The 26,202-nt window shown below is 37.4% G+C and overlaps 1 protein-coding gene across 7 annotated transcripts in view; it reads right to left on the reverse strand.

The window, feature by feature from the left end:
- The window catches only part of Fam227b (family with sequence similarity 227 member B), a 158,027-nt gene that overhangs the window by 120,191 nt on the left and 11,634 nt on the right, over positions 1 to 26,202 (reverse strand). For 5 of the 7 annotated variants that reach the window (XM_031371759.1, XM_031371758.1, XM_031371757.1 and 2 more), the window contains 7 exons: positions 16,831 to 17,062; positions 15,021 to 15,088; positions 14,592 to 14,627; positions 13,826 to 13,927; positions 10,678 to 10,776; positions 7,056 to 7,157; positions 3,078 to 3,204 (listed from right to left, as the gene is read on the reverse strand). In XM_031371759.1, the coding sequence (XP_031227619.1) occupies positions 3,078 to 3,204; positions 7,056 to 7,157; positions 10,678 to 10,776; positions 13,826 to 13,927; positions 14,592 to 14,627; positions 15,021 to 15,088; positions 16,831 to 17,062 (766 nt within the window). Of the gene's footprint in view, positions 1 to 3,077; positions 3,205 to 7,055; positions 7,158 to 10,677; positions 10,777 to 13,825; positions 13,928 to 14,591; positions 14,628 to 15,020; positions 15,089 to 16,830; positions 17,063 to 17,730; positions 17,938 to 26,202 lie in introns of all 7 variants that reach the window. The other 2 variants (XM_031371762.1, XM_031371760.1) reach the window with 2 other exon arrangements.

The following is a 26,202-nucleotide window of genomic DNA, read 5'->3' on the forward strand; positions in this document are numbered from 1 at the left end:
AAATCCGCCTGCCTCTGCCTCCCAAGTGCTGGGATTAAAGGCGTGCGCCACCACCGCCCGGCTCTTTAAGGGATTTTTGTGTTTCTTCTTTAAGAGCTTCTAGCTGCTTACCTGTGCTCTCCTGTATTTCTTTGAGGGAGTTATTATATTCTTCTTAAAGTTCTCTATCATCATCATGAGAAATGATTTTGTCTGAATCTTGCTTTTCAGGTGTGATGGTGTGTCCAGGACTTGCTATGGTGGGAGAATTGGGTTCTGATGATGCTAAGTAACCTTGTATTCTGTTTCTTAAGTTTTTACAATTGCCTCCCACCATCTGGTTATTTCTAGTGCTACCTGCTCTGGCTAAATCTGACTGGAACTTGTCCTACCTGTGATCCTGGTTATGTCAGAACTCCTCAGAGTCAAACTGTCTCTGTTATCCTGTGATTCTGTGATCCTGTGATCCTGTGATCCTGTGATCCTGTGATCCTGGGCCCGTTAGAGTGCCTGGGAGTAGAGCTTACTCTGGGTGTTGTGGGACTGACTGGCTGTGGAATTTGTGTCCAAGGTCTGCTCAAGGCACAGGCTCAGACAGACTGAAAGGAACCCATGCCACTGGACTGGCAGAGTTCCTGTGTACTTGGGTCCTGCTGGTCCCTGTTACTTCTGGTGTTGGGACAGACGATGTATCCTCCTCACCTCTGATCCTATGACCCTGGTTGTGTTAGAGTGCCTGGGAGTAGAGCTTCCTCTCAATCATATGTTTTTTAATCCAGCTGTTTCTTTACTGAGTCCAGGAGGAATTAGATATGACTTTTCCATTCTGGTTTTGATGCTCCTGATTCAGTCCTTCTCTGCCCTTACCAGAGGACTATGTGCTACAAGGTATACCCCTAGAGGATCATGTACTACAAAGTATACCCCTAGATGACCTTGTTCTACAAGGTATACCCCTAGAGGACCATGTACTAAAAAGTATACCCCTAGAGGACCCTGTGTTACAAGGTATACCCCTAGAGGATTCTGTGCTAGAAGGTATACCCCTAGAGGACCATGTACTACATAGTATACCCCTGGAGGACCCTGTACTACAAAGTATACCCTAGAGGACTGTGTGCTACAAGGTAAACCCTAGAGGACTATGTACTACAAGGTATACCCATAGAGGACCAAGTGCTATAACGTATACTTCTAGAGGACTGTGTGCTACAAGGTATACCCTAGAGGACTAAATACTACAAGGTATACCCCTAGAGGACCGTGTGCTACAAGGTATACTCCTACAGGACCATGTGCTACAAAATATACCCCTAGAGGACTATGCACTACAAGGTATACAGTTAGAGGACTGTATGCTACAAGGTATACCCCTAGAGGACTGTGTGCTACAAAGTATACCCCTAGTGGACCATGTGCTACAAAGTATACCCCTAGAGGACCATGTAATACAAGGTATACCCCTAGAGGACCATGTACTACAAGGTATACCCCTAGAGGACCATGTACTACAAGGTATATCCCTAGAGGACCATGTGCTACAAGGTATATCCCTAGAGGACTATGTACTACAAGGTATATCCCTAGAGGACTATGTACTACAAGGTATACCCCTAGAGGACCTTGTACTATACAGCATTGGCTCTGGGTCAAGATGTCACAGGATAGTAGCAGTTTAGGGAACTGAGATCCCAGGGCTTGGGGAGCAATAGCCCTGGTGCAACTTTGGTAATAGTGTATTAATCAGTGTTACTTATGGAGTACACAGAAATGAGGTCTGGAGTATACGCATGTGGAAGAACTATATACCTAAGATCCAGGTTATGGGTACTCTCAGTGTGACACTGCCTTTGGAGTTTGCCTTAAGATTTAGATTCCAGAGTACATAGTTATATAGATTTATTGCTTCTCTGAAGTCTGGATTACAGATGCACTTGCTATTTATTATTAGCAGTGGCTCTGGTACCCACAGCATCAGCTAATTCAGGCATGTGTAGAGTAACAGTGGCTCTAAGGTCCAGTGTGATTAGCTGTCTATAGTTGTGTCTGTCATGTCTGAAGTATGTGGAAGCACACTGCTAACATAGCTGGGGTCTGGTGTAATGGTGAGAACATAGAAGCAGCATCCCAATTTCTAGGGTATGTATAGATTTGGGGAGGTGGCGTTCATGGGCAGCACAATAGTGTCTCTTTAGAAATGGAGCTTAATACAAGTCTCTCTGCAAGGTCCTCAATAGCAACATGTACATCAATGGCAAAAGTCACTAATGTGTCTGCAAGAGGCTACTGAGGTCTGTGTTGGTGAACTAAGGGACCATCTAGGAGAGCTGCTGGGAATATATAGCTGCTACTGAGGTGCTTGGCAGCAAAGACTGCTCCAGTTCATTGAAAATCAGGTCACTGGGAACCACAGTACTACTTGACACATAATGGTTCTGAAGGCTTCCGCTCTTCTCATTGGTTCTTAGTACTCTATAAGCTTTACATATGCTGACTTCTCAGGTTGATGCTTCCTCTCTTTCTTCTTCCTCCTTCCTTCTCTCTTCTTTTCTCTACTGTTTTACTGAAGGTTCTAATGTGACCCCTGAACCTCTTCTCAGGTTACTTTTTTTTTTTTATGACTACATAACTGAGCTATTTTGTGTTGTTAAATGATAGCAATATTTCCTTCCCTACAATTTTGCTGATATCATTTCTCCCCTCCCTCCTCATACACATGTCAGTTTTAAGGAAATTCTGTTTTCTATAATAATTCCACCACTTGGAAATGATTTGGCTTGCCAGGTATAGTGATGTACACCTTTGATTCCACAGGCAGATCTCTGTGAGTTCTAGGCCAGCTTGGTTTACATAGTAGCTACAGGACTGTCAGAGCTATATAGAGAGACCCCCATCTCAAATAAAACAAAACAAAAAATTATTTGGCTTATAATGCTAATAAACAATTTTGACAATTAAAATTTAATAGAGTATTGATTACTTAACAACTGACAATGGTGTGGCATGTTTTATACATCACCAGTGTTTTGGTTGGAGTAAATACTGCAATCTAAATAATTTATAATCAAATAATCCATACTTAAATGACATGCACATACCTGTCAACCAAAGAAAAATAGTATTTCCTAGGTCTTCTTTGAAGTTATCATTGAAGAGGCTGCTAGATTCTGGAAATGATTCCTGGAAGGTTGTGTAGATAGCTTGAGCCAAGCAGTCAGGATACATCTGCCCAATGGAGCCATATTAGCATGTATATATATACACACACATATACAAATGTATGTATAACAAATGTAACAAGATCAACGAATGATTAGTTTGTGACATATATATATATATATATATATATATATATATATATATATATATATTCCTTGTTTTTCTTATGGCTTTCCTTTAGCCACTTTATTGCTTTTTTTTTTACTCTAATTGAGAAACATGAGCAAAAATAAGTTACAAACTGAGTCTATCTGATAGCACTTTGCAGACATTCCTGACTAAGGTTAAAGTTAGCTGGGCAAAGTTTGACTAGCTACTTCTTTTCTTTTAATGTAAATGTCAACATTTTTGCTAGAATATCACGAGTAAGGTATTTGCATAATCTCCATCCCTGTTTCCTCTCCTTCAATTCCTCCTGTGTCCCCTCCCATCCCCTCTCAAATATACGTATTACCTGTTGAGTCTGTTTAGTGCTGCTCATGCATACTTGTGCTCAAGACTAACCACTTGAGATTGGACTCATCCTTAAGAAAACTGGTTCTCTGTCTCAGCATTCATTGATTATTTGTTGCTAAGGGTAAAGCCTTGTAAGAATGTCCCTGTCCACACTGGTATGTCTACTTGTATTCTTAATACACAGGCCATGTTTAGGAAACCTCACCATTTCCCCTTCTCTGTCATGTCTAGAGGACACTGTCTCACAGCAGGTGTCCTGGTCTTCTGGCTTTTACAGACTTTCCCTGTGCCTTAGGTGCAGGGGTTGCAGTGCAGATGTATCAATTAGGGGTATATACTGCATGGTCACTTATTGTCTGCTTTTGATCAGTTGTTTATTTCTGTAATAATCTCTATTTGCTGCAAAAAGAAACTAATTTGATGAGCAATGAGAGCTGTGTTTGTCTGTGGGCATAAGATATTTAGAATATAGTTAAAAATTATATGGGTTTAGGAAGATTTAGTAGTTAGGGGTCTATGAGCACTCCAGTCATAAGTAACTGTCTTCACTAGCTATTGATTTCATTTAATCTCATGAGCATAATGAAAATTATACTTAAAAATATTTGTTATTCATGTAAGATTATGTTATAATCAATATTAAATATTAAAACTATGATAAGATAGCAACAAAATCACAGCACTATCACATTTTCACGGTTATATGGAAGCCTCCATCTTCCTCTAGTCTCAACCCCAGCAGCATTCTTAGTTCTTGAGCTCTGGAAAAAGTCAGGAGGACATGGTAGTAAACCAGTCAAGATTTAATTGGAGCAAATCAGAAACCAGAGTACACTCTTCAGAAGAAGAGCATGCTATGGTGAGCCCAGCAGTTCCACCTGATCCTAGCAAGTGTAGGATAATGTGGGCTTCTCTCTATTATTCCCTCCCTAATGCCTCCTCTAGGATAGGCACTTCTAGGGAAGGGCTATGCTTTGCTTGGAAGCCCATTTTATCCAGAATTAAGTCTGCTATAGGTGTATGTACAATATGTAAGAATAATTAATTAGTGAGATAGGTTAGTGGGTAAAATCCTGAAAACCTACATTTGTCCTTTGGAAGCCATAGTGGTAGGGAGAGCTGATTTCTGAAAGATAGCCTCTTACTTCTGCATGAGCTACGTGCACCCACACTCTTACACACATGTAGAAACAAGGCAGTAATAATACATGTTTTTAAAAATGTGAGAATATTATAAAGGCTTAGGTACCCATCAAGTTGAAAAGTTCCTTAGGAAGAAGGATAACACCAATCCTCACATGCTTCTCTGGAAGCCTATGGTTGATTTGATCTGACCTAGCTAGCATGGAGCGTTATTAGCTATTGTGTCTTTTTCCTGAAGCTGGGATACTACTGAGTTGGCCTATCCAAAGAGCCTCCTAGTGTTTTCTTATCTTGTCAATCAGCACTGTTCCCTCTACCTCCTATTTCAGATTGTCCATTGTCCAGCCCCTCTCAAGCTATGCTCCTACTTGACAGCCTGGCTTTCAGATACTCCAGCTATTACACTTTTTCCTTGAGGGGTAAACATCAAGAGAGACCATACTTTTATATTAAAGACACATGATATCACTATTGTGGTACACTGAATTCAGGTAATTATTGATAATCATAAACTAAGACTCCATTTGATCATTTAGTTTTAGTTTTAGAAGTCCTTAGTGATCACTCTTGTACACTAACTAATGAACCAAAAGATGGACATGTTCTATTCCCCAGATCTGTAAATGTCAGTTAGTACAGAGCTGAAGATGCTGTTGGGCAGATTAGAGTTTTCTAGATTATCTAGTGGATTCTAACTATAATTACTACTATTATTCTGAGGGAAGCTGAGCAGACTGACTCCAGACAAGAAGAAGGCAGTGTGACAGTAGAAGCATGCATGCAGTGATGGATCTGTAGGTCAGAGAGCCTGATCATGTCCTGACACCAGAAATAAAAAGAAATCGAGGATCAGCTCCCTGGGGTTTCTAAAGAAAATGGCAATTGCCAATACCTTCACTTTAGACTCATATTCTATTTATATTGAATTGCTGGCCTCTGTAACTAAGAAAATGAATTTCTATTGCTTTCAATAACTATGTTTATTATAATACATACTAGTTCATAGGAAACTAACATGCTTATTTTAATCAAATACTGCTCAAGTTTGCTAGTACGCATTCCTTTTAGGGCATCTTTGAATTGTGTAGTGGTAGCAGGAAGGTGGATGTGTGAGACAAAGAATTCTGTAACATATTGGGGTATCTAATCTTATGCAGTGAGCCATGAATATCTTCATTACTCAAATGATCACATATTATCAGTGAAGCATAGGTTTTATTAATAGTTAAAATGAAAATGTTAATAAGACTTATCAAGTTCTTTGTGTGTGTGTGTGTATAAAATTATGCTACCTCCTAGTAATTACAAAAAGATGGCTTTAGTTTCTTTCCCTGTTGCTATGATAAAATACTCTGACAAAAGCAACTTAAGGGAAACTTATAGTATCAGGAACTTGAGGTAACTGGTCACATGGTACCCATAGTCAGGAAGCAAAAGATGAATGTTGGTCCTTTCTCCATTTTATGGATTCTAGGATAGCAGCCAATGGGATGGTGCTGCCAGTAGTGGACCAAGTCTTTCAAACTCAGTTCCCAGTCCACTATAGTTTCCCCCTACCATACTTTATGGACATGTAAGACAAAGCAAGATTGAATGTAAATATTTGAAATGTCCTTAAATTTAGAGTTATTTGTACTTTCATTAACAACATTTTGTGTTCTATCCAACAATGTGAAAACATTTATAAACTCAAAATGCTTACATACTTCTGATTTATAGATTGCTAAGGCAATAAGATACTTGATTATTACTTGCATTTTGAAATACTATATATTAATATTTAAAATATTTTTTAAAAAGTCCCTACATTTTCTCAATTTACCAAAACATTTTTGATGAAATTTCCTTATTAATTAATATAACATAGAATAAAATAAATGTTTAGTTCATAGCTTATTCATTATGTATAATATAACCTAGTTGATTTCTCTCAAATGGACTAAAAGATTTATTATAAAGTAAAAGAAGAATGATATTTTTATAGGCAAATGGAACAAAGCCAATTATATACAAAGAAGTCATCAGTTTCCTAACAGAATAACTATAAAACTATTGTGGTTCTAAGACTATAAGTAAAGAGAACACAGTAAAGAGTTTGGGGTAATGGTCATGGTGGTAAAAGTTAAAAATATTTCCATTATTTATATCAGACAAATTTTTGTTGAAAGGTGATCAAAATATTCTCATATATTTAAACAAAATATATTTTTCATACACTATGAAGATAATTATTGTATCTGTTAAGTTTTTACATTTACCTGAAAAAATGAATCCTTTCTCTTTAGAGGTATTGTTATGAAAAGTGTGACATAACTTTCTGCAATTCTGTCAAACAAGTAATCTTCATCTCTCTTGTCAGGCTTAAAGAAGACACATATATGAAATTAGTGCCAATTATAATTTATATTAGAAAGTTATGGATATAATATCATTACATGTAACATAGTCTATATATAGTATATGAGAATGCAGTCTATTTTTAAAGGGTAGTTCAACTAGTATAATTCGAGGAGCCATTTATTTCAGCATCCCAGAGTGGAGTTGTAATGGCAGCTCTGTCATTTATTAGTTGCACTGCATTAGACAGAGTTATGGCCTAATTTCCTAGGTGACAGTCATATATATCTGTCATATCTAGAGTAGTAAAATTATACCAGGGACAAGACCACATTTTACATCATTCTGAATTTCAATCCCTTCGCATCGTATCTAGAACACACAGAAAGCATGCAGACATGTGTAGAATGAGTGAAGATAGTAGCTACCAAGCTGGAAACAGTCAGCAACTCAGTTAGTATACATTAAAATGTAAACTCTGCTTATCAGTAACAAGAGCATAATTAAAGTGATAATACCAGCAATATCATAATAAAATTCCAATGTAGCAGCCTAGCTTCTTGCTCTATGAAGTAAAGACAATAATCAGAATCTAAATTCATTGTACAGGAAGATGAGTTAGGGACTTCAAACTCACAATACAAGCTGTAAAAACAACAATATAAAGTAAAAAATGCAAAATTGCTAAATTTTGTGGTAATAGAAAACAAAACAAATAGAGATTTAGAGATACATAGGATCTTAACCCTACAATGACTTTCTAGATCATCTGCCTTAAGGCTATCTGGTTCGGTGAATCATTAGTACCTAGCTTGTACCTAAATGGTACAGGCAGTCCCATTTCTCTGAGTTCATATGTGCAGTGCATCTGTCATGTCTAGAAAACACTATTACATGGCAGTCATCGACTGCCTTTGACTCTAGCAATCTTTTCATAAGCTCTTGTGTGGTATCATTAAGCCTTGAGAGGGAGGTGCATACTACAGATGTCCCACTGAGGATTGAGCGTTCCGAAGTCTTATTCTCTGTACATGACCAATTGTCAGTCTCTGTATTAGTCACCATTTTTCTATTGCTGTGATAAGACTTCCTGACCTAAGCAACTTATCAAAGAAACTGATTAATTTGGGGCTCACAGTTTGAGAGGGTTTAGAGTTCATGACTATAATGGTGGGGAGCATGACAGCAGGCAGTAGTCAAGAGCTCATGTACTGAAACTCACCCACAAGGAAGAGAGAACATGGGGATGGTACCTGTTTTAAAATTCCAAAACACAACCCAGTGACACACCTCCTCCAAAAAGGCCACACCTCCTAATCCTTTCTGTCTTAGGGTTTCTATTCCTGCACAAACATCATGACCAAGAAGCAAGTTGGGGAGGAAGGGTTTATTCAGCTTATACTTCCCACACTGCTCTTCATCATCAAAGGAAGTCAGGACTGGGACTCAAGCAGGTCAGGAAGCACGAGCTGATGCAGAGGCCATGGAGGGCTCTTCCTTACTGGCTGCTTCCCCTGGCTTGCTAAGCTTGCTTTCTTATAGAACCCTAGACTACCAGCCCAGGGATGGTACCACCCACAATGGGACCTCCTCCCCACTTGATCACTAATTGAGAAAATGCCCCACAGCTGGATCTCATGGAGGCACTTCCTCAACTGAAACTCCTTTCTTTGTGATAACTCCAGCTTGTGTCAAGTTGACAGACAAAATCAGCCAGTACACTTTCCCAACAGTTCCAGCAACTGGCAACCAAGTATTCAGGCATATGAACCTATGGGGCCATTCCATTCAAATAGCAGTCACCTACTGTAAAAAGAGGCTTCTCTGATGATGAGGGATTCACTAATCTATGGGTATAAAGATATGCATTATTGAGCAGTTTAATAGTGTCCATTTAGCAAAGTAGTGGCATTAGGATCTCTTCTAGGGTCTATGACATATCCAGGCATGGGTACTTGGCCTAGTTAATGGTACCATGCATGATTTCCATCTCGTGGAATGGATTAATTTTCTTCTATGATTTTGTTGGAAATACTTGCTCTGCCTTTGACCTAGATTTCTTTTCCTTCCTCTCTATCTAGAGTCTATAGTCCTAGTCCTTTTATGTTTCAGAGTACCTGAGTGCCCCTTTCATAGAGACTTTGAAAGATTTTTCATTTTCTTTTGATTGAGTGATCTAATTCTTCTACCTTGTCTTCAAGCCCTGATATTCTCCTATCTACTCAATTTACTTTACCTTTGGTGAGGTGTTCCTCTGAGCTTATTAGGCTTAATGAATTGCTCATTTCAAATTTCATTTTGGTTTTCTTCAGGATTTCTATCTCTCTATTGTGTTCTATTTTCATATCTTGTTTTGTCTTAATTATTTCACTCAACCATTTGCTTGTGTTTCCTAGGTCATCATTTTGGCACTTATTCATATCCCCCTTTGAGTTCCTTGAACATATCTAAGATTGATATTTTCAGTTCCTGATCTTGTGTGTCATCTAAGTTGTTTCCCTGGAGAACATTACTGTAGAGTATCATTTTCTTTGAAGAGACACATTGTTTTGGTTTTTCATATTTTTGTGTTGGGATTACATATTTGAGTAGTGTTATTGGCTGTGTGGTTTGAATATCTGATCCACCTTTGTTGAGTAGGCATTAGAATTTCTATTTGTTTTTAGCTAAACCTGGCTCATCTTTGGACTTGCTAGGTAGTGCCTGAGGCTCAGTTTTGGGGAGACCTGGGCATATGTAATTGGGGTGTCAGAAGTGGCCCAGGCTTAGCTGGGGAAAGCTGCAGCTGGAGGTTCCTTTTGCATGACACATGCTATGCATGTGGTACTTAGGTAGCTGTGATTTGGGTTCCCAGAGTGGGTTAGATAGGGATGATGGTGCGGCCTGTGGAGGGTGATAAGCATCCTCCATCAGAGGTGCAGAGTCCTCTGATGTGAACTTTGGTTCTGGAAGTGGGGTGGTGTTACCACTGAAGGGCTTGTACTGTAATGTACACTGTCCTCAGATGACAGTGGCTTGAGGGTCACAGGGTGATGCTTTTTGCATCATTTTCAGGAATTAAGCTTTAAGATAATTTCAGGGTATTTAGTCTTAATGAAATTCTGCTGGTCAAGCAGTGCTTCTTGTGCTACTACAAGAATTTTACTTTCCCCACCTAGACTCAGATCCTCACCTTTCTTAATCAGATAAAGGATCTCTGTCTATCTGACCACCAGGTTCTCTTCTAAAGCCTCAATTTTACTGATTTGTAGTAGAAGTTATGTTCAGGTTACCAATATATAATACCATGTAAAGCTACAACTTTATTATTCACTATGGCACTAGATTTCCCTTATCTTTTCTGATTGGTGAAGAACCAAGACCTTTGAAATCTTTATTGGAATCTTAACTACTGTGAAAGAAAAAAGTTTCAATAGGATTTTTAGTCCATGAGGAATGCTAAAAAAAATCATCTGTGTAAAAAAATTGTATTTATATTACCTGTACTGAAAAAATATTTGTGTTACAAATCAATATTTTACATAGTTTTAAAATGCCATTTACCTTGAATTTATGTAGAAACCACCACCAAAAGGAGTCATGCAAAAGAGCAATGGAGCAGTCTGAGAGAACGTAGGTTCTCCAAACTTTAAATACGTTCTCCTATGGATAACGAATTAAAATATGTTACTATTGATAAAGTATTAATTAAATATTTTACATTTTTAGTGCTCAAATTTGAAAACAATGGAACATATTTTGCACTGATATAATTTCTTAATTTGAACATTAAATTTTCATCAGAAATACTATAATAGTATTTCTAGATTTGTAAATACATGTTTACATAAAATAGACTCATAATATATGTTGTAATTTTATTCCAAATATAACTATTTTAATGAATAAATGTTAGTTTTGTATTTGTATATAAGTCTATTGAAATACATTGAATGAAAATTTTAAGTTATCTGTCAAAGCAAGCACATTTTATTTGCTCACAAATGACACATGGCTAGTAGCTAATGCAAGGATGATGTAGACTAAACCAACCACACCAACAATGTAGGAAACATACCATATTTCTCACTTTTTAAGATAAATATGCACTTAGTCATGGAATTTTAACTCAGTAAACTTCTCATGAATTTATCTAAACATTTCCCTTAAGCAGATAATTCATCAAAGCTGGTACCTAAAGCTAAGCGTATTTACCATAAATACTAATAACTATAAATTTTTACTTAGTTAAGTAGATTCAATAGACCATTTTATGCTCTTATTCACAGGGCTTTAAAATTAATTTCTTAGATTATGTACAAAATGCTAGGTTTCACTGATGTTTCCTTATAGACATGTCTTGCACAAATTCATCCATATACAGTTTCCCCTCTATCCATTCTCTCCAATCCCACTGTTCCCTTTTCTTTTTTCCAAATATATCTATATTCTGCAGATGAGAGAAAACAAGGAATATTTTATCTGGTTCTCTCTCTCAATACCCTCCCTTGTTGCCCCCTCTCTTCCGTTTAGAACACCTCTCAATTCAGTCACCCTTTCTTCACATACACACACACTCTACATACATGTGCACACACACCACATATAAGAAACAAATATGAATGAAAACCTGACTTGACTTTTTCCTGATTTTGGTTTTATTTGCTTAGTTTAACATGATGACCTCCAATTCAATCTATTTTCACACAAATAGCTTAAATTCAGATTTTCTTTATTATTGAATAAAATCCCATAGTGTGTGCTATATGTGCGTCTATAACTTTTTCATCTGTTGATAGGCATCTAGACTGGTTATATCTTGGATATTTTGGATAGTAAAGTAATAAGCATGCACGGCAAATATCTGTATGGTGACATAATTATCTTTTGGGATTATAGCCAGTAGTGGCATAGCTAGATTATATGAAAGTTTTATTTTTCTATTTTTGAAGAACACCCATACTGATTTTCACAGTGTCTAATGTAGCCTACATTCTCACCAAGAGCATGTAAGAGTTCTTACTTCCCTCATTCTTGACTGTATATGCTGGTGTCATTTGCTTTATTTGATAACTATTCTAACTGAAAAGCAATGGAATATCAAAGTAATTCTAATTTGTATTTTCCTGGTGACTAAGAATACTGTACATTTTCTCAAATATGTATTGACCATGAATATTTCTTCTTTTGAGGTCTACATATTTAATTCATTTGTTTCTTTACTGACTGGATAACTTGAAGATTTTATGTTTAATTTTTGGAGCTAATTATAGATCTTAGATATTAATCTGTCTCAGATGTTTAACTGGGCATAGATGTTTCACTATCCTTGTACACTATCTCTTGATTCTATTAATTGTGTCTTTTGCCATACAGAAACTTTTCTTTTCTTTTTATTTATTTATTTATTTATTTTTTGGTTTTTCGAGACAGGGTTTCTCTGTATAGCCCTGGCTCACTCTGTAGACCAGGCTGGCCTCAAACTCAGAAATCTTCCTCCTCTGCCTCCCAAGTGCTGGGATTAAAGGCGTGCGCCACCACTGCCTGGCCCCAGAAACTTTTCAATGTCATCCAAACCTATTTACCAATTCTTACAAGAATTTTTAAATACTAGATTCAATATAATTCAACATTTCCATTGGGGAAATCCATAAATACTGGTTATTAGTTGTTGTTCCTCAAATGTAAGTCAACAACAAGGAAATCTTACAAACTTTTTAACAAGAAAATTATTTATCATTATTTCTATGGGAGTACTTCTTTTCCACAGGGAATTAACCATATTTAACTGGTAATAGCTTCAATTTATACTTTTTACTTTTTTATTACAAAGAACATGTATAGTATATATAAACGTGAAAAATAGAAATTTAGACAAACGCCGATAATGATCACCTTTACCAATAACTACTCTCTAAGTTCATCTCACCCCTGATGATCATTGGCCACTGAACTAGTCACACTCCTATACTTTCTGTTTTATATTGTTATACTACAGGACATAACAGAAAAGTATGGCAGGACATTTTTAAGGCTTTTAAAGAATGCACAAATCACGTGTGTTAGAGCATTCACAAGTTATTTCAGAGTAAAACCAACATGCTAGGTGCCTGAGTTAATAAGAGTGGAAACAGAAGAAAAGCCCTTCATAGTCACATTCCCAGCCAATAGACCCTACAGATTCCAACACACCAACTGTGGTGGTTTGGATGAAAATGGTCCCCATAGGCTCTTATGTTTGAAACATGGTCCCCAGCTGGTGGAACTGTTTATGAAGGATTCAGAGGTGTGGCCTTATTGGAGAAGTGTGTCACTGGCAGTGGGTTTGGGGTTCAAAAGTTTGGTACCATTCCCAGTTAGCTCTCTTTGCCTAACTCATTGCCCAGTGAGCTCTCAACTCTTCCTGCTGCCATGCCTTTGCTCTGTCATTATGGACTCTAAGCTTCTGAAACCATAAGCCCATTTAAACACTTATAGAAGTTGGCTTGGCTATAGTGTTTTGTTACAGAAATAGAAAAGTAACTAAGACACTAACCCATTTTCTTCTGGAAAACGGGGTTAGACATCACTAATGTTTTCTTCCAAATTTAATGCTCAAAGAATCAAGTTTTGTTTAACATCTAACTTCTTATAGTTTTAACTAAAGGTCTGATTCATTAAAATCACATTCTCAAATTTTACTATAGGATCAAAATAAATAATGTTTATATACCTCAAAGTTATGGGTTCTTAAAACATAAAGATAAATTTGTTTAGCATCCAAATGTCTGGGTAATTGTGTCAGTTCATTTTGTTTGAATAAAAAGGTGCAACCCTAGGGAAAAAAATGAAAATGTTGTTTAACAAAAATTAATTCTGTTCTTGATATAGTGGTTTCATATGCTTTAGAAGACAAATAAATATTTAACTATTACTTAATCAACATAATTATGCCATTTTATATTATTATATTAAAATCATATATTTCTCCTAGGAAAAAATTGTTTTAATATATTTTGTTTCTGAGAAATTAAATGCCCTTGTATCTTAATGAGCCAATTTTTTTTGTTTTTTTTTGTTTGTTTTTGTTTTTTGCTTTTTCAAGACAGGGTTTCTTTGTATAGCCCTGGTTGTCCTGGAACTCACTCTGTAGACCAGGCTGGCCTCGAACTCAGAAATCTGCCTGCCTCTGCCTCCCAAGTGCTGGGATCAAAGGCATGCGCCACCATCACCCGGCTGAGCCAATTTTTTTTTAAAACAAAATGTAATCATATTTCAGAACCTATTTTGGTATGTAATCAAAAGATCAAGTATTTTAGATTGTTCATGATAAAGAAACAAGAACAGGGGAGCACAGAAAGGTTTCTAAGCCTGTTCCCAACTCTCTTTTGTAGAGCACAAATTTATAGTTATATCTATATCTATAGCATTATAATCATTCTCTTGGCCTTATATAGTATACCTGACATATAATCCAGCAATATAGAAAATTAAAATACCTCTACATTCTTCTCTGTCTCCATTTGATCTGAAAGCTGGAAAAATTCAAAACAAATAATTTAAAGTTATAAATTAAAGGATTTTTACATAAAAATCCTGATAAATAAACCCAATCAAATATTTATATTTCAAAATAATTAATAAAGCATTGGTTCACATATTTCATTCATTAAATATCCAAAGGAAGAAACATATAGATGCATTAAAAATCAATCTCAAATGACTTATGATGATATATATGACAGTATCAAGGCTCCAATACTGAGTGTCAAAAAATACATTTCTAGATTTTCAAGACAGAAATGTTACTCACAAAAGATTAAAAGGACATTTATAAAAAACATTTTCCGTTCATATCTGTAAATTATAGCATTTGCATTTTTATGAAAATATATTTTTGAGGGATGGTAAAAACACAAAACTCATACCACTATCTTCTTTTGCCTATAGTGTTCTTTTAGAAATGCCTTGTAGCGTTCCAGGTTTGTATACGACCCTTTAAGAAAAGGAATTGACAACAATGAAAAAAAAGACAAAAACTAAGGACATTCTAGATAATTTAAATAAATTATATACAAAACTATTCACTGAAAAAAATTATTCACTGCAAATGAACTAGAAATTTTAACAAGCCACACACCCTTAATAAGTAGTGACTTTTAATAAGTAATGAAACTATTATCATATTTCCTTTTGTTTTTCCAAAATATCAAGCTCTACCTTATATGTCTGTGGTACTTCTGTGTCTAATGTTTTACCTTAACTGATGTCTAACAAACAAGCCACAGTTTTTCAAATAGTTCAGCTAGTTAGATTAACACAAAACAAAGAGAGGAATGAAATGCAGAAATCATTCCAAGACAAGAAGACAGAATTTAATAAAGAGGATACTGTTGGTGAAAACTCAAATTGAAATGATGCTACAAGTAAAAAACTTGGTAAGGCACATTCAAACATCTGTGGAAAGTCTTCCCAGGAAAAACTAGACAGAGAAACAGTGGGGTTAAATGACATGGTGAATAGCGTGGACCCCACGGACATCTACAGACCAACTCAACCAAACACTAGGGAGTACTCATTCTCCTCGGCAGCCCACACGCTCTCTCTAAGATGGATCAGAAGATAAAACATAAAGCAAGTCAAAACAAATACAGAATGTTAAAATAACATCTTGTATTTATTTGCCTGTAGTGGAGTAAAGCCAGATATCAACAGCAAGAGAAACTAAAGAAGTATACAAACTCAAGAAAACTTCAAAAAATACTACTGAATGGTAATTAGACAAGGAAAGCATCACAAAGGAAAAAAACTCCTAGATATGAATGAATTGAAAACAAAACATACCAAAATCTATGGGACACAATGAAGGCAGTCCTAATGCTAAATGGAGAAAAACTCCTTCCCATTAAAATCAGGAATAAAACAAGGTTTTCTACTCTTTCTACTCAATATATTGTTTGAAGTGCAATGCAGACAGAGACAAAAATAAAAGTAATAAGCCGGGCAGTGGTGATGCATGTCTTTAATCCCAGCACTTGGGAAACAGAGACAGGCGGATTTCTGAGTTAGAGGCCAGCCTGGTCTACAGAGTGAGTTCCAGGAACAGCCAGGGCTACACAGGGAAACCCTGTCTCAAAAAACAAAAAAAACAAAAAACAAACAAATAAAAAAAAGTAATAGAGATAGAAGAAAAGAGAAATAAAAAATCCTTATTTTCAATTGATAAGGAAAATGTTATATAAATACTAAGGATGAAAAAATTATCACTGCTTGAGGATATGCATCTAACAGTTCATTCTTCCACACTGAACACTAAACATACCCATGGGTTAAACTCGACCATGTGGGTCAGCCCTTGGTTACTCTGGTTTCTATATTTCTATTGAGGCTTGCTTCTTACATCATCAGTTGGTACACCTTGCTTCTCTGAATCCCCATGTTTTGCTACCTCTTTTCCAGTTTAGCAAAGTTTTTAACTGTCTTAGGCTTGTTCTAGTAATGCTTTCTTTCAAACCTCATTCTCAGGACTATCTAAAAATATTTACTAGGTCTTGTTGGATGATGAGAGTTTCAAACATTTAGTTTTAAAATATTTAAACTTTGGAATTTCATTATTTATGAGAACACACACAGAGGAAACATAGGTACACACACACACACACACACACACACACACACACACACACACACACACACACCATTGACCATTTACTTTATTCTCATTAAAATAAATCTTACTTTTCTTGGAAATCATCCTGTCACTTTCAAATAATCTGGAGGCATGGCGTTGCAAAAGATGTGAGCATTCCTTTAATTTTGACTCCAAGCTGTCAATGATTTCATATAGTCGAGGAACGTTGGTGGACAGATAAGAATAAATAGAAGTATATGAAATAGCCTCTTCTAGTTTTTTCAGAGTGTCTTCCCATATATCATTATCTCTAAAACGAACATCCCTGGGCCAATAATCCTGCAGAAATACACATTTTACATCATCTTGAACAAATTCAAATAGAGTTTAAATATCTAAAATTCATATATATTCTACAGTATTATTTTTATTAAATGTTTAAAAAATAAATTTCAAATAATCAAAAACCTCAAGGGATCATTTGCATTTAAGTTACTGCTTTGATGGCTCATTATCTTTCAATACCTTAGTATCTGTGAAAAAACTAAAAGCATTCTCCTATATTTGTAAAAATTAAGAAAACTGGTCTTAATGTAATCTCCCTATCCAAATTAAACTCTATTGAAATTTCATCAATCAATCTAGTAATACCTTTTATAGAAAAAAACCCCAACATTTAGAATCATAAATATCACAATTCAAATCTTTTAGTATGAGTCTACTGCAGTTTAAAACAGTTCCTCATTGTTTGCCTTGGAGGAAAGAAAAATAGAAGACATAGTAGTTATTTTTTACTTCTATTTTTCCAGCCTTACTGACATTAAATAAGCAAGATTATACATATTTATGATAAATAACATGCTATTTTAATATAGGTATACGCTATGAAGTGACTAACCAAGTATAAAGATAAGAACATATTATCTCACATAGATTTTCCTTTTTTTTGTAAGAAATCTAATAGATACTGTCTTGGCAATTCTAAAACATATATTAACTAGAGTTACCATTCTGTGCATTGGATCTCCAGAATATATTTATATCATATAAGAGGAACTTTGTATTTTTCAATCCATTTCTTCTCTTCTTACAAGCCTCTGGAAACCATTGGGGTACTCTCTGCTACTGAGTCCCACTGTTTTAGATTCCTTGTGTGGGCTGAAAATGTAGCAATGTGGTCTTTCTGGGTCTGGTTTATTTCATTTAGCACTTTTCTAGGTTTAAACACATAATGTTTTGCATGATTTGGGAGATGTCTTAAAAATGTCTAAAAAATGCCATAAGGAATCATATTATTAATTATCCACTCAATAAAACCCTACAATACATATACATCTGTACAGTTCAAATGAAAATGCTCCCTCCAAGAGCCAAATACCATCTACTGAAACTCCAACATCAGGCATAAGGAGCCCTCTTTGGAGTTGTTGGCCAGGGCTGTCCAAGAGATTTCTAAGACACACGGCCTGTTGCTATTGTCCTTGGTTCTCCTCCAGAAGAGGAAGATAAGTCCCTATTGCTGAAGACAGCATGCACATCAGAGGCCTGACTCAGAGGCCCCAGAACTATAAATGATCTGAAAGCCTGCTCCCTGAGTAGTGGTTTTTATGGTTTCAGAAGGCACCACACAAGCTTCTACAGAAGAGAGGTAACCAATACACTTACTCAGCTGTGATGCCTATGAATGACAACAACAACCAGCATGACAAAATAACCCTAAGGGTTCAGTAGTGGCACACATACTTTGGTGGTATCTAACAGCTCACTAATCTCACTTAAAATCTGCGTAACAAGAGGGAAATCATGCCTGGTACTGGAGACCTACCCATCTACCCAGAGCTAGTAGTCATGGATCTTGGGGCAGAACCTACATCTTCTATGTCCAGTATAATCCTTTACTACATTCCAAATGTTATTTCTTACACCCACAAGTAAATGTAGTCCTCACTCTTCATCAAGAAAGTGTCTCTTTCTAACAAGACAGAGATCATGACAGAAAACCACAGCCAGTCAAAACACATAGTTGTGGAGACCATTTCTAATGAATAGGTCTCCAAAACAGCTCCCTTACCTAAGGCTTAGGGAAAATGAAGAAGAGGGAAAAATTGGAAAAATTGTCCAGAGATCATGATGTTTTTGGTGAGACTGTGTCCCAAGACTGTCATTAGCTACATGCATAGTCACACTAAACATGAGCTTAACAAGGACAGCGATAGGCAAAGTGGACAGAGCACAAGTGCATGATTCCTCAATCCTACACAAAGAACTCCTGGCATCTAAAGAATGCTTACAGTGGAAAAATCTTTCCCAGGGAAGAGCACAGCAACTGATTATCCGACACCAAAGATCATTCTGAAGACATATATACAAGTAACATTATATAGACTTGAGCAAGTTATATTTAGGAATAAACACATGTAGAAATGTTGTGGATAGCCCTGGTGTTGCTTGTATTTTGATGCTAATTCCATATTTCCCTGGAATGGTTGCAGATGAGGAATGAATCAAGTACACAAGTGACTTCATGTGATCCTTCTTCCCCACCTTAACTTGTAAAATAAAGACTAGAGCTGGTGATTAGGCAGTGGAAAGGAAGGTAGAGCTAAAAAGTTTGGGGAAAAAGGAGGAGAGGAAAGAGAGGAAGGAAGGAAGATGGAGGAAGATGAAGACGATCCAGATTCTACATGGCTTTAAATAGCCACAAATAGCTATGAGTATCATAAAAGGATAGAATAATTGGGACAACTTGTCTGATCTAGGTGGGTAGCTTGTATCATTATCAATTGGATCTAAAATTATTGTGTGGGCATCTTGTAAATTGGTAATTTATTGATATGTAAATCTGACTGATTAATTATAAGCTTCTAGAGTTTTGATTTTCTGGGTTAAGGGGATTTGTGACAACTCGCTGCAGGGAGTAGATGGTTGAGAAGAAATCAGCTCTGAGACTGGTGAACCTGAGCTTTGAAGACCCTGGACTGGGGTGAGGATAGAGGTGGCAAGACCTCCGGGGCAGAGAGTAGCTGAGTACAGCACAGGATGGTGCCATATATTTTTTTAATATTTCCCACAACATACATATATGTAACAACAATTAATAAAACAAAAGAGACTATGAGTTTAAATGAGAACAAGGAGAGACTTGTGGGACACTTTAGAAGAAGAAAAGAGAAGGGGCACATGATGCAATACACTATAATCTCAAAAACTAAAGGAAGTAATAAAATAATTAAGAAGCTTCTTTACTGTAGAGTAAAAAACAAATGAAGTGAGAAGGAAGCATACAAAGGGGAAGAGAATCTTTTCCAGCCATAAATTTGATAGAATATACAAAGAACACAAAACAATAGAATCAAGAAAACAAATGACCCAATTAAAAATAGATTGTGCCTCCCAACATAGAGTTCTCAAGAGGGGGTAAGGGGAACTAAGAAAAATCTTTAAACATGATCAATATCCTTAGCAATTAGAGAATGAAAATTAAAACCCCAGTCAGAATTACAGGGATAAAGAAAATAACTGATTGAAAACTGGGGCAGTCACTTTGGAAATCAGTATACAGAGTTCTCAAAAAAGCTATAAGCAGATCTAATGTGGTCTAGTTATACTACTCTTTGGCATATGTTATACATTACACATTACACTCCATAGATAGTTGCTTAATCATGTTCACTGCCACTCTATTAACAATAGCTAGAACATAGAAACAACCTCAATGTCCTTCAACAGATGGGTAATGAAAATGTGGTACACATACACAATGCAGTACTATTCAGCTATTAAACAAACAAACAAACAAACAAAAAACAAAATTTGTAAGCAAATGGATGGAGCTAGAAAAACTCATCCTGAGTAAGGCAACCCAGACCTCAATATTTGTCAAAAGACAAATATTGTATATTTTCCTTTATATATAGATGTTATCATTTAAGCCTTCCATAGGCATGCTACAATCTATATAATCTCAGAGGTTTCAATAAAGGACCAGCAGGGAGAGGGAGAGGATATGCCTTAAGAAAGGGAAAATAGAATATATATATTTATGCAAGAGACCGGGAGAGATTGGCGTGTGGAGTGGGATGAATGAGATGGGTAAGAGAGAACATGGGAGGAACAAGTCACATTAAAGGCATTTGAGAAGGGTCATATGAAACCTATCACAGAAGCTTCCCAAAATATGCTTATAGGAAAGAAATATAAATGGAGTCATCAAATAATGAGGGAGACAATAACCTAACTGGACATCATTTGCCACAATGTGAAACCTCCCATGCCAGGAATGGGTTTTATCTAGTTGAGTGTTGAGTCAAGGGGTCTCAAACATCTTAGCTTACTCCCATGGCTATTGGTTGCTCTATATAAACTGATGGTAAGGCCCAGTTGTGGAAGACAACACATGTATCACATCAAATAGGGAGAAGTCAAGCTAGAGCCTTTACCACTGTTGACTAATGTTTATGTTACTAGAAAGTATTCTGCACTCTACCAGAGGAGAAAAGCAACCATCAACGCAGCTATAAACCCTGCAGTCTCCAACAGTGACCTTCCTATAATATATGCTGGTACAATAGGGGCACAAGTGTTGTGGGAATAACCTGTAGGCTTTAATTTTTTTCAACCCTACTTTTAATGATGGTTCTTAAACGCTTTAACCTTTCTTCTAGCCATCATCCACCAGAGGTAGTAGAAAAGCAAGGTTATTATGATATGGAGGAAGTGGGCCTGTTTAGAAATTGTTCTTTGGAGCAAATCCCATCTGCATTGTCAGGAAATCAGCACTTCAGTTCACAGGTCAACAGTGGCAGCTCCATCCACTCACAAACACTTCACAGATATACTAGCAGTGCAGTTCAGGAGTGCCAGGAGAGCAGCAGTGCTAGCAGGACCTAGGAGACACAGCCAGGTTTCAGCTGAGTCAGCACAAGTCAGCAGGAGGAGCCAGGACTACTAGGGATGCCAGGAAAAGTTTTTGCCATGCCTCTCTCAATGAAGCAAAGTTCAGCAAAGACATGAGACCAAGAGGCATTGCACAGCTGGTTCTATAAGCAAGCCCCCCATCATAGTCCATTGAGTCCTACTTATACTCCCTCCAAACATCATGTGTCTTCCATGGGTCTTGTTTTACCATGTATCTTGCCTCTGCATGTGAGTCTGTATCAGCCAGTATCACTCTGCCAATAAACCCAAGTCTGAGGAATTGGCCAGAAGCCGCTAGGACATCACCAGTAGTATTTTGGTTCGCTTCTCTTTATGGAGTCACAGCAAATGGAGCTCAACAATTCAATGTAAAGTGGACCAATTCATGCATGTAGTTAGTGAAGAATCCTTCATCATGTGTTCTTTCACGTACTTGCTTTTAGCAAAACATCCTTTCACCTATATCTGCTTCAGTGAAATGTTTCTTCATGAGTCTGCCTTAGGGAAACATTCTTTCACCAGTGTTGGCTTTTGGAAAACACTCCTTCAAGTACTTGCCCCAGCAAAACACCATCTGACACAACTGACTTTCCAAAGAAACTGTAAGTTTCCATTTCAGTAACCAAGCACTGTCTGACTGGACATAAGGCCTTCTCCATAAGCCACCCATAATTGACATTGTTGCTGGGGTAGCTATGAACCTCAAACTGGGTAGGTCATGGGCCTATGGGAAAACCAAATACTATTGTTTTCTGTTAAAGGAATACAGGGATAAAATAACTCCTAAAGGAATTCTGCTATACCCATAGACCAGTGCTTCACTCAGCCATTATCAGAGAAGCTTCATATTGCAGTAGATGGATACTACCACAGAGATTCACAACTGAACAATATTCAGAGAGAGATTTTGGAAAATTAAGTCCTAAATGAGATGTCTTCATCAAACCCCTCCCCTCAAAGCTCAGCAATCTGTGCAAAAGAGGAGGAGGAAAGATTACACCAGCCAGAGGGGATGGATGATTCCAAAGAAATGGTATCTTCCAGACACAATAGGACTGATGCACATAAGAACTCACAGGTTCAAGTCAATCTGGATCTCAGTGCTGAGAAAGGGAACTGGGCACAGGCTCCCACCCCTACGATTGACACTCACAAGGGAAAAATTTGTTTTCTCCTACGGAGAATCATTGGGCATGTTAACCACACACAGAGGTAGTCCTCATGTCTACCAGTATATAAACAACACAAAACAAACTCAAAGGCATTTTTGTAGGCCTTTTGATTTAAATTGCTTTGTTTGGGCATTTTTCTGCCTTACGATATTTTACTTGTATGTTATAGTTTCCAATTTTGTTTTTATGAGGTGTGTGTATGGTGTATAGTATGGTATATGGTGTGTGTGTGTGTGTGTGTGTGTGTATATGTGTGTGTGTTCTTTATATTTTAAACTATGGTTTGTTTGTTTTGGTTTTTTGCTTGCTTGTTCACTTTCTAAAGAGAAAGATAAGGGAAAGGTATGGAGTTGGGTGGATGGGGAAGTGGGAAGAAGTTGGAAGGAGCTGGGAGGAGCTGGGGGAAGTGGTTACCTTGACCAGGATATTTTGTATGAAAAATTGTTTTCAGTGAATAAAAAAAGAAAAAAATAAACTTTTAGAAATTGATTTTATTCTATTTTATTTTGCTCTTAAATACAATTCTCAAAACACTGGGACAAAAGCACTCATTTAAACACACACACACACACACACACACACACACAATTTCATCACCAATACTTTAGTCCTAGCAAATTCTATTTATATTTTACATAAGTAAAAATAAATTATTTATATTTCAATTTACTAAATTCCAACAAACCTCATTTAAAAAGTCACCTTTCCTATCTTTTAAACTGTCATCTTTATTCTAACCTTAGAACAAATGTTAACTTCACATTTGCAAATGAATGAAAAATTTTTTTACAGACCTTGAAACAGCAATTCTCAACTTCACATGGAAAAACTAAAACCTAGCATAGTCAAAGCAATCCTGAACAATAAGGTGCCTCAAGCTGTACTACAGAGCAGTAGTGATAAAAACTGCATAGTATTGGTACAGAAGCAGACAGGTCGATCAATGGAATAGAATTGAAGACTCAAAAATAACCCATATGCCTATGGATACTTTGATAAAGAAGCCAAAAACATATAATAGAAAAAAGAAAGCATCTTCAACAAATGGTACTGGTCTGACTGGATGTCTACATGTAGAGGAATGAAAATAGATCCATATTTGTCACCCTGCACAAAACTCAAGTCCAAGTGGATCAAGGACCTCAACATAAAACCTGATACATTAAATCTCATGGAAGAGAAAGTGGAAAATATCCTTCAAACCATTGGTACAGGCACAGTTTTCTGAATAGAACACCAATGGCTCAGGCTCTAAGATTAACTATTGATAAATGGGACTTCATGAAACTGCAAAGCTTCTGTAAGGCAAAGGACACTTTCAATAAAATAAAATGGTAGCCTACAGATTGGGAAAAGATCTTCACCAACCCTACATCTGACAAAGGGCTAATTAGCCAACACATAAAAAACTCAAGAAGTTAAACACCAATGATCCAAATAACCCAATTAAAAAAATGGGGCACAGAACAAAACAGAATTCTCAATAGAGGAATATCGAACGGCCAAGAAGCACTTAAAGAAATGTTCAAAGTCCTTAATCATCAGAGAAATTGCAAATCAAAACAACTCTGAGATTCCATTTTATAGCAGTTAGAATGCCTAAGATCAAACCCACAAGTGATAGCACATGCTGGTGAGGATGTGGAGCAAAGGGAATACTCTTCTATTGCTGGTGGGAGTGCAAAATTGTACCACTTTGGGGATCAATTTGGCAGTTTCTCAGAAAACTTGGAATAGTTCTCTCTTAAGACCTAGCTGTACCACTCCTGAGCATATATCCAAAAGATGCTCCACCATCCCACAAAGACACTTGCTCAATTATGTTCCTAGCAGCTTTATTTGTAATAGCCTGAAACTAGAAACAACCTAGATGTCCTTCACCTGAAGAATGGCTAAAGAAAATGTGGTACATTTACACAGTGGAATTCTATTCAGCCATAAGAAACAAAGACATGAATTTTGCAGGCAAATGGATGGATCTTGAGAATATCATCCTAAGTGAGGTAACCCAGTTCCACAAGGACATGCATGGTATGTATCACTTATAAGTGGATATTAGCCTTAAACTACAGGATGCCCCTGTTACACTCCATAGACCCAAGAAGGCTGGATAGGAAGGAGGGCACAAGCAAGGATACTTCAGCTTCACTTGGAAGCAGGAATGGAATGGTCATGGAAGGCAGATGGAGGGAGGGAACTGGATGGGAAAGGGGATTGGGAGGGGATTGGGAGGGAGGGAACTGGATGGGAAAGGGGATTGGCAGGAACAGGTGTGGGGGACCTCCAGATGGCTATGAGAATGAATGGAAATCTGCAACTGATGGGTGGGCGGCAGTAAGGGGCATCTCTTGAAAGAGATGGAGACCTGGGATAGAGGAGGCACCCAAGAATCAATGAGGATGTCCTTAGCTGTGACTCACAGCATTGACAGCCTGGGGAGGTTGCCTCTTGTGGCCAGACAGGAACCCTAGTGAATCGATAGGGACACCAACCCACTCACAAAACTTCTGACCCAAAACTTATCCTGTCTATAAGAAATGCAGGGACAGGGGATGGAACTGAGAGTGAGGAACAGCCAACCAATAGCTGGTCCAACTTGGGACCCATCCCATGGACCACCAATCCTTGACACTATTAATGATACTCTGTTATGACTGTCTTCTGAGAGGTCCCACCCACCAACCAAGACTCAGACAGAGGCATACACAGTCACAGCCAAACAGTGGATGGAGTTTGAGGACTCTTATAAAAGAATAGGAGGAAGGATTGCAGCCCCTAAGGGAATAGGAACTCCACAGAAGACCAAAAGAGTCAACTAACCTGGACCCTTGGGGCTCTCAGAGACTAAATCACCAACCAAAGAAAAATATGGACTAGACCTAGGCCTGACTGCACATATGTAACAGATGTGCAGCTTGGTATTCATGTGGGTCTGTGTTGGACCGTGAAAGGCAGTCTGTGTTCTTGGTTAAGTGAAGCTTACTCCGGAGACCCAGTAGAGAATTGTACAAGGGACAGAACCAGTAAAGCTACACCCCTAGACATAGATGACTGACACCACCAGCCCTCCAACTCTGTTAGCCTGTGCTATCTATCAAGCAGACAATGCCCCAGCTCTCAGCATTCTGGCTGGATTCTACCCCCCACAGTCACCTGACCACAGCCAGGTATGCCCCACCCGGGAACAGAAAGGTAGCACAGCCCTCTATAAAAGGAGCTGCTTGACCCCTCCTTTCTCTCAATCTCTTACTCTCAACTTCTTGTCTTTACTCTCACCTCTTGCTCTCTCTCTCCCCTTCTTTCCCCCTCTCTCCATGTGGCCATGGCCAGCCTCTACTCTTCTCTCTCCTCTCTCTCCCCTCTCTCTCTCTTTCTCCCTCTCCCTCTCCC

The sequence above is a fragment of the Mastomys coucha genome, unplaced genomic scaffold (assembly GCF_008632895.1).
Source record: "Mastomys coucha isolate ucsf_1 unplaced genomic scaffold, UCSF_Mcou_1 pScaffold15, whole genome shotgun sequence".
NCBI lineage: Eukaryota > Metazoa > Chordata > Mammalia > Rodentia > Muridae > Mastomys > Mastomys coucha.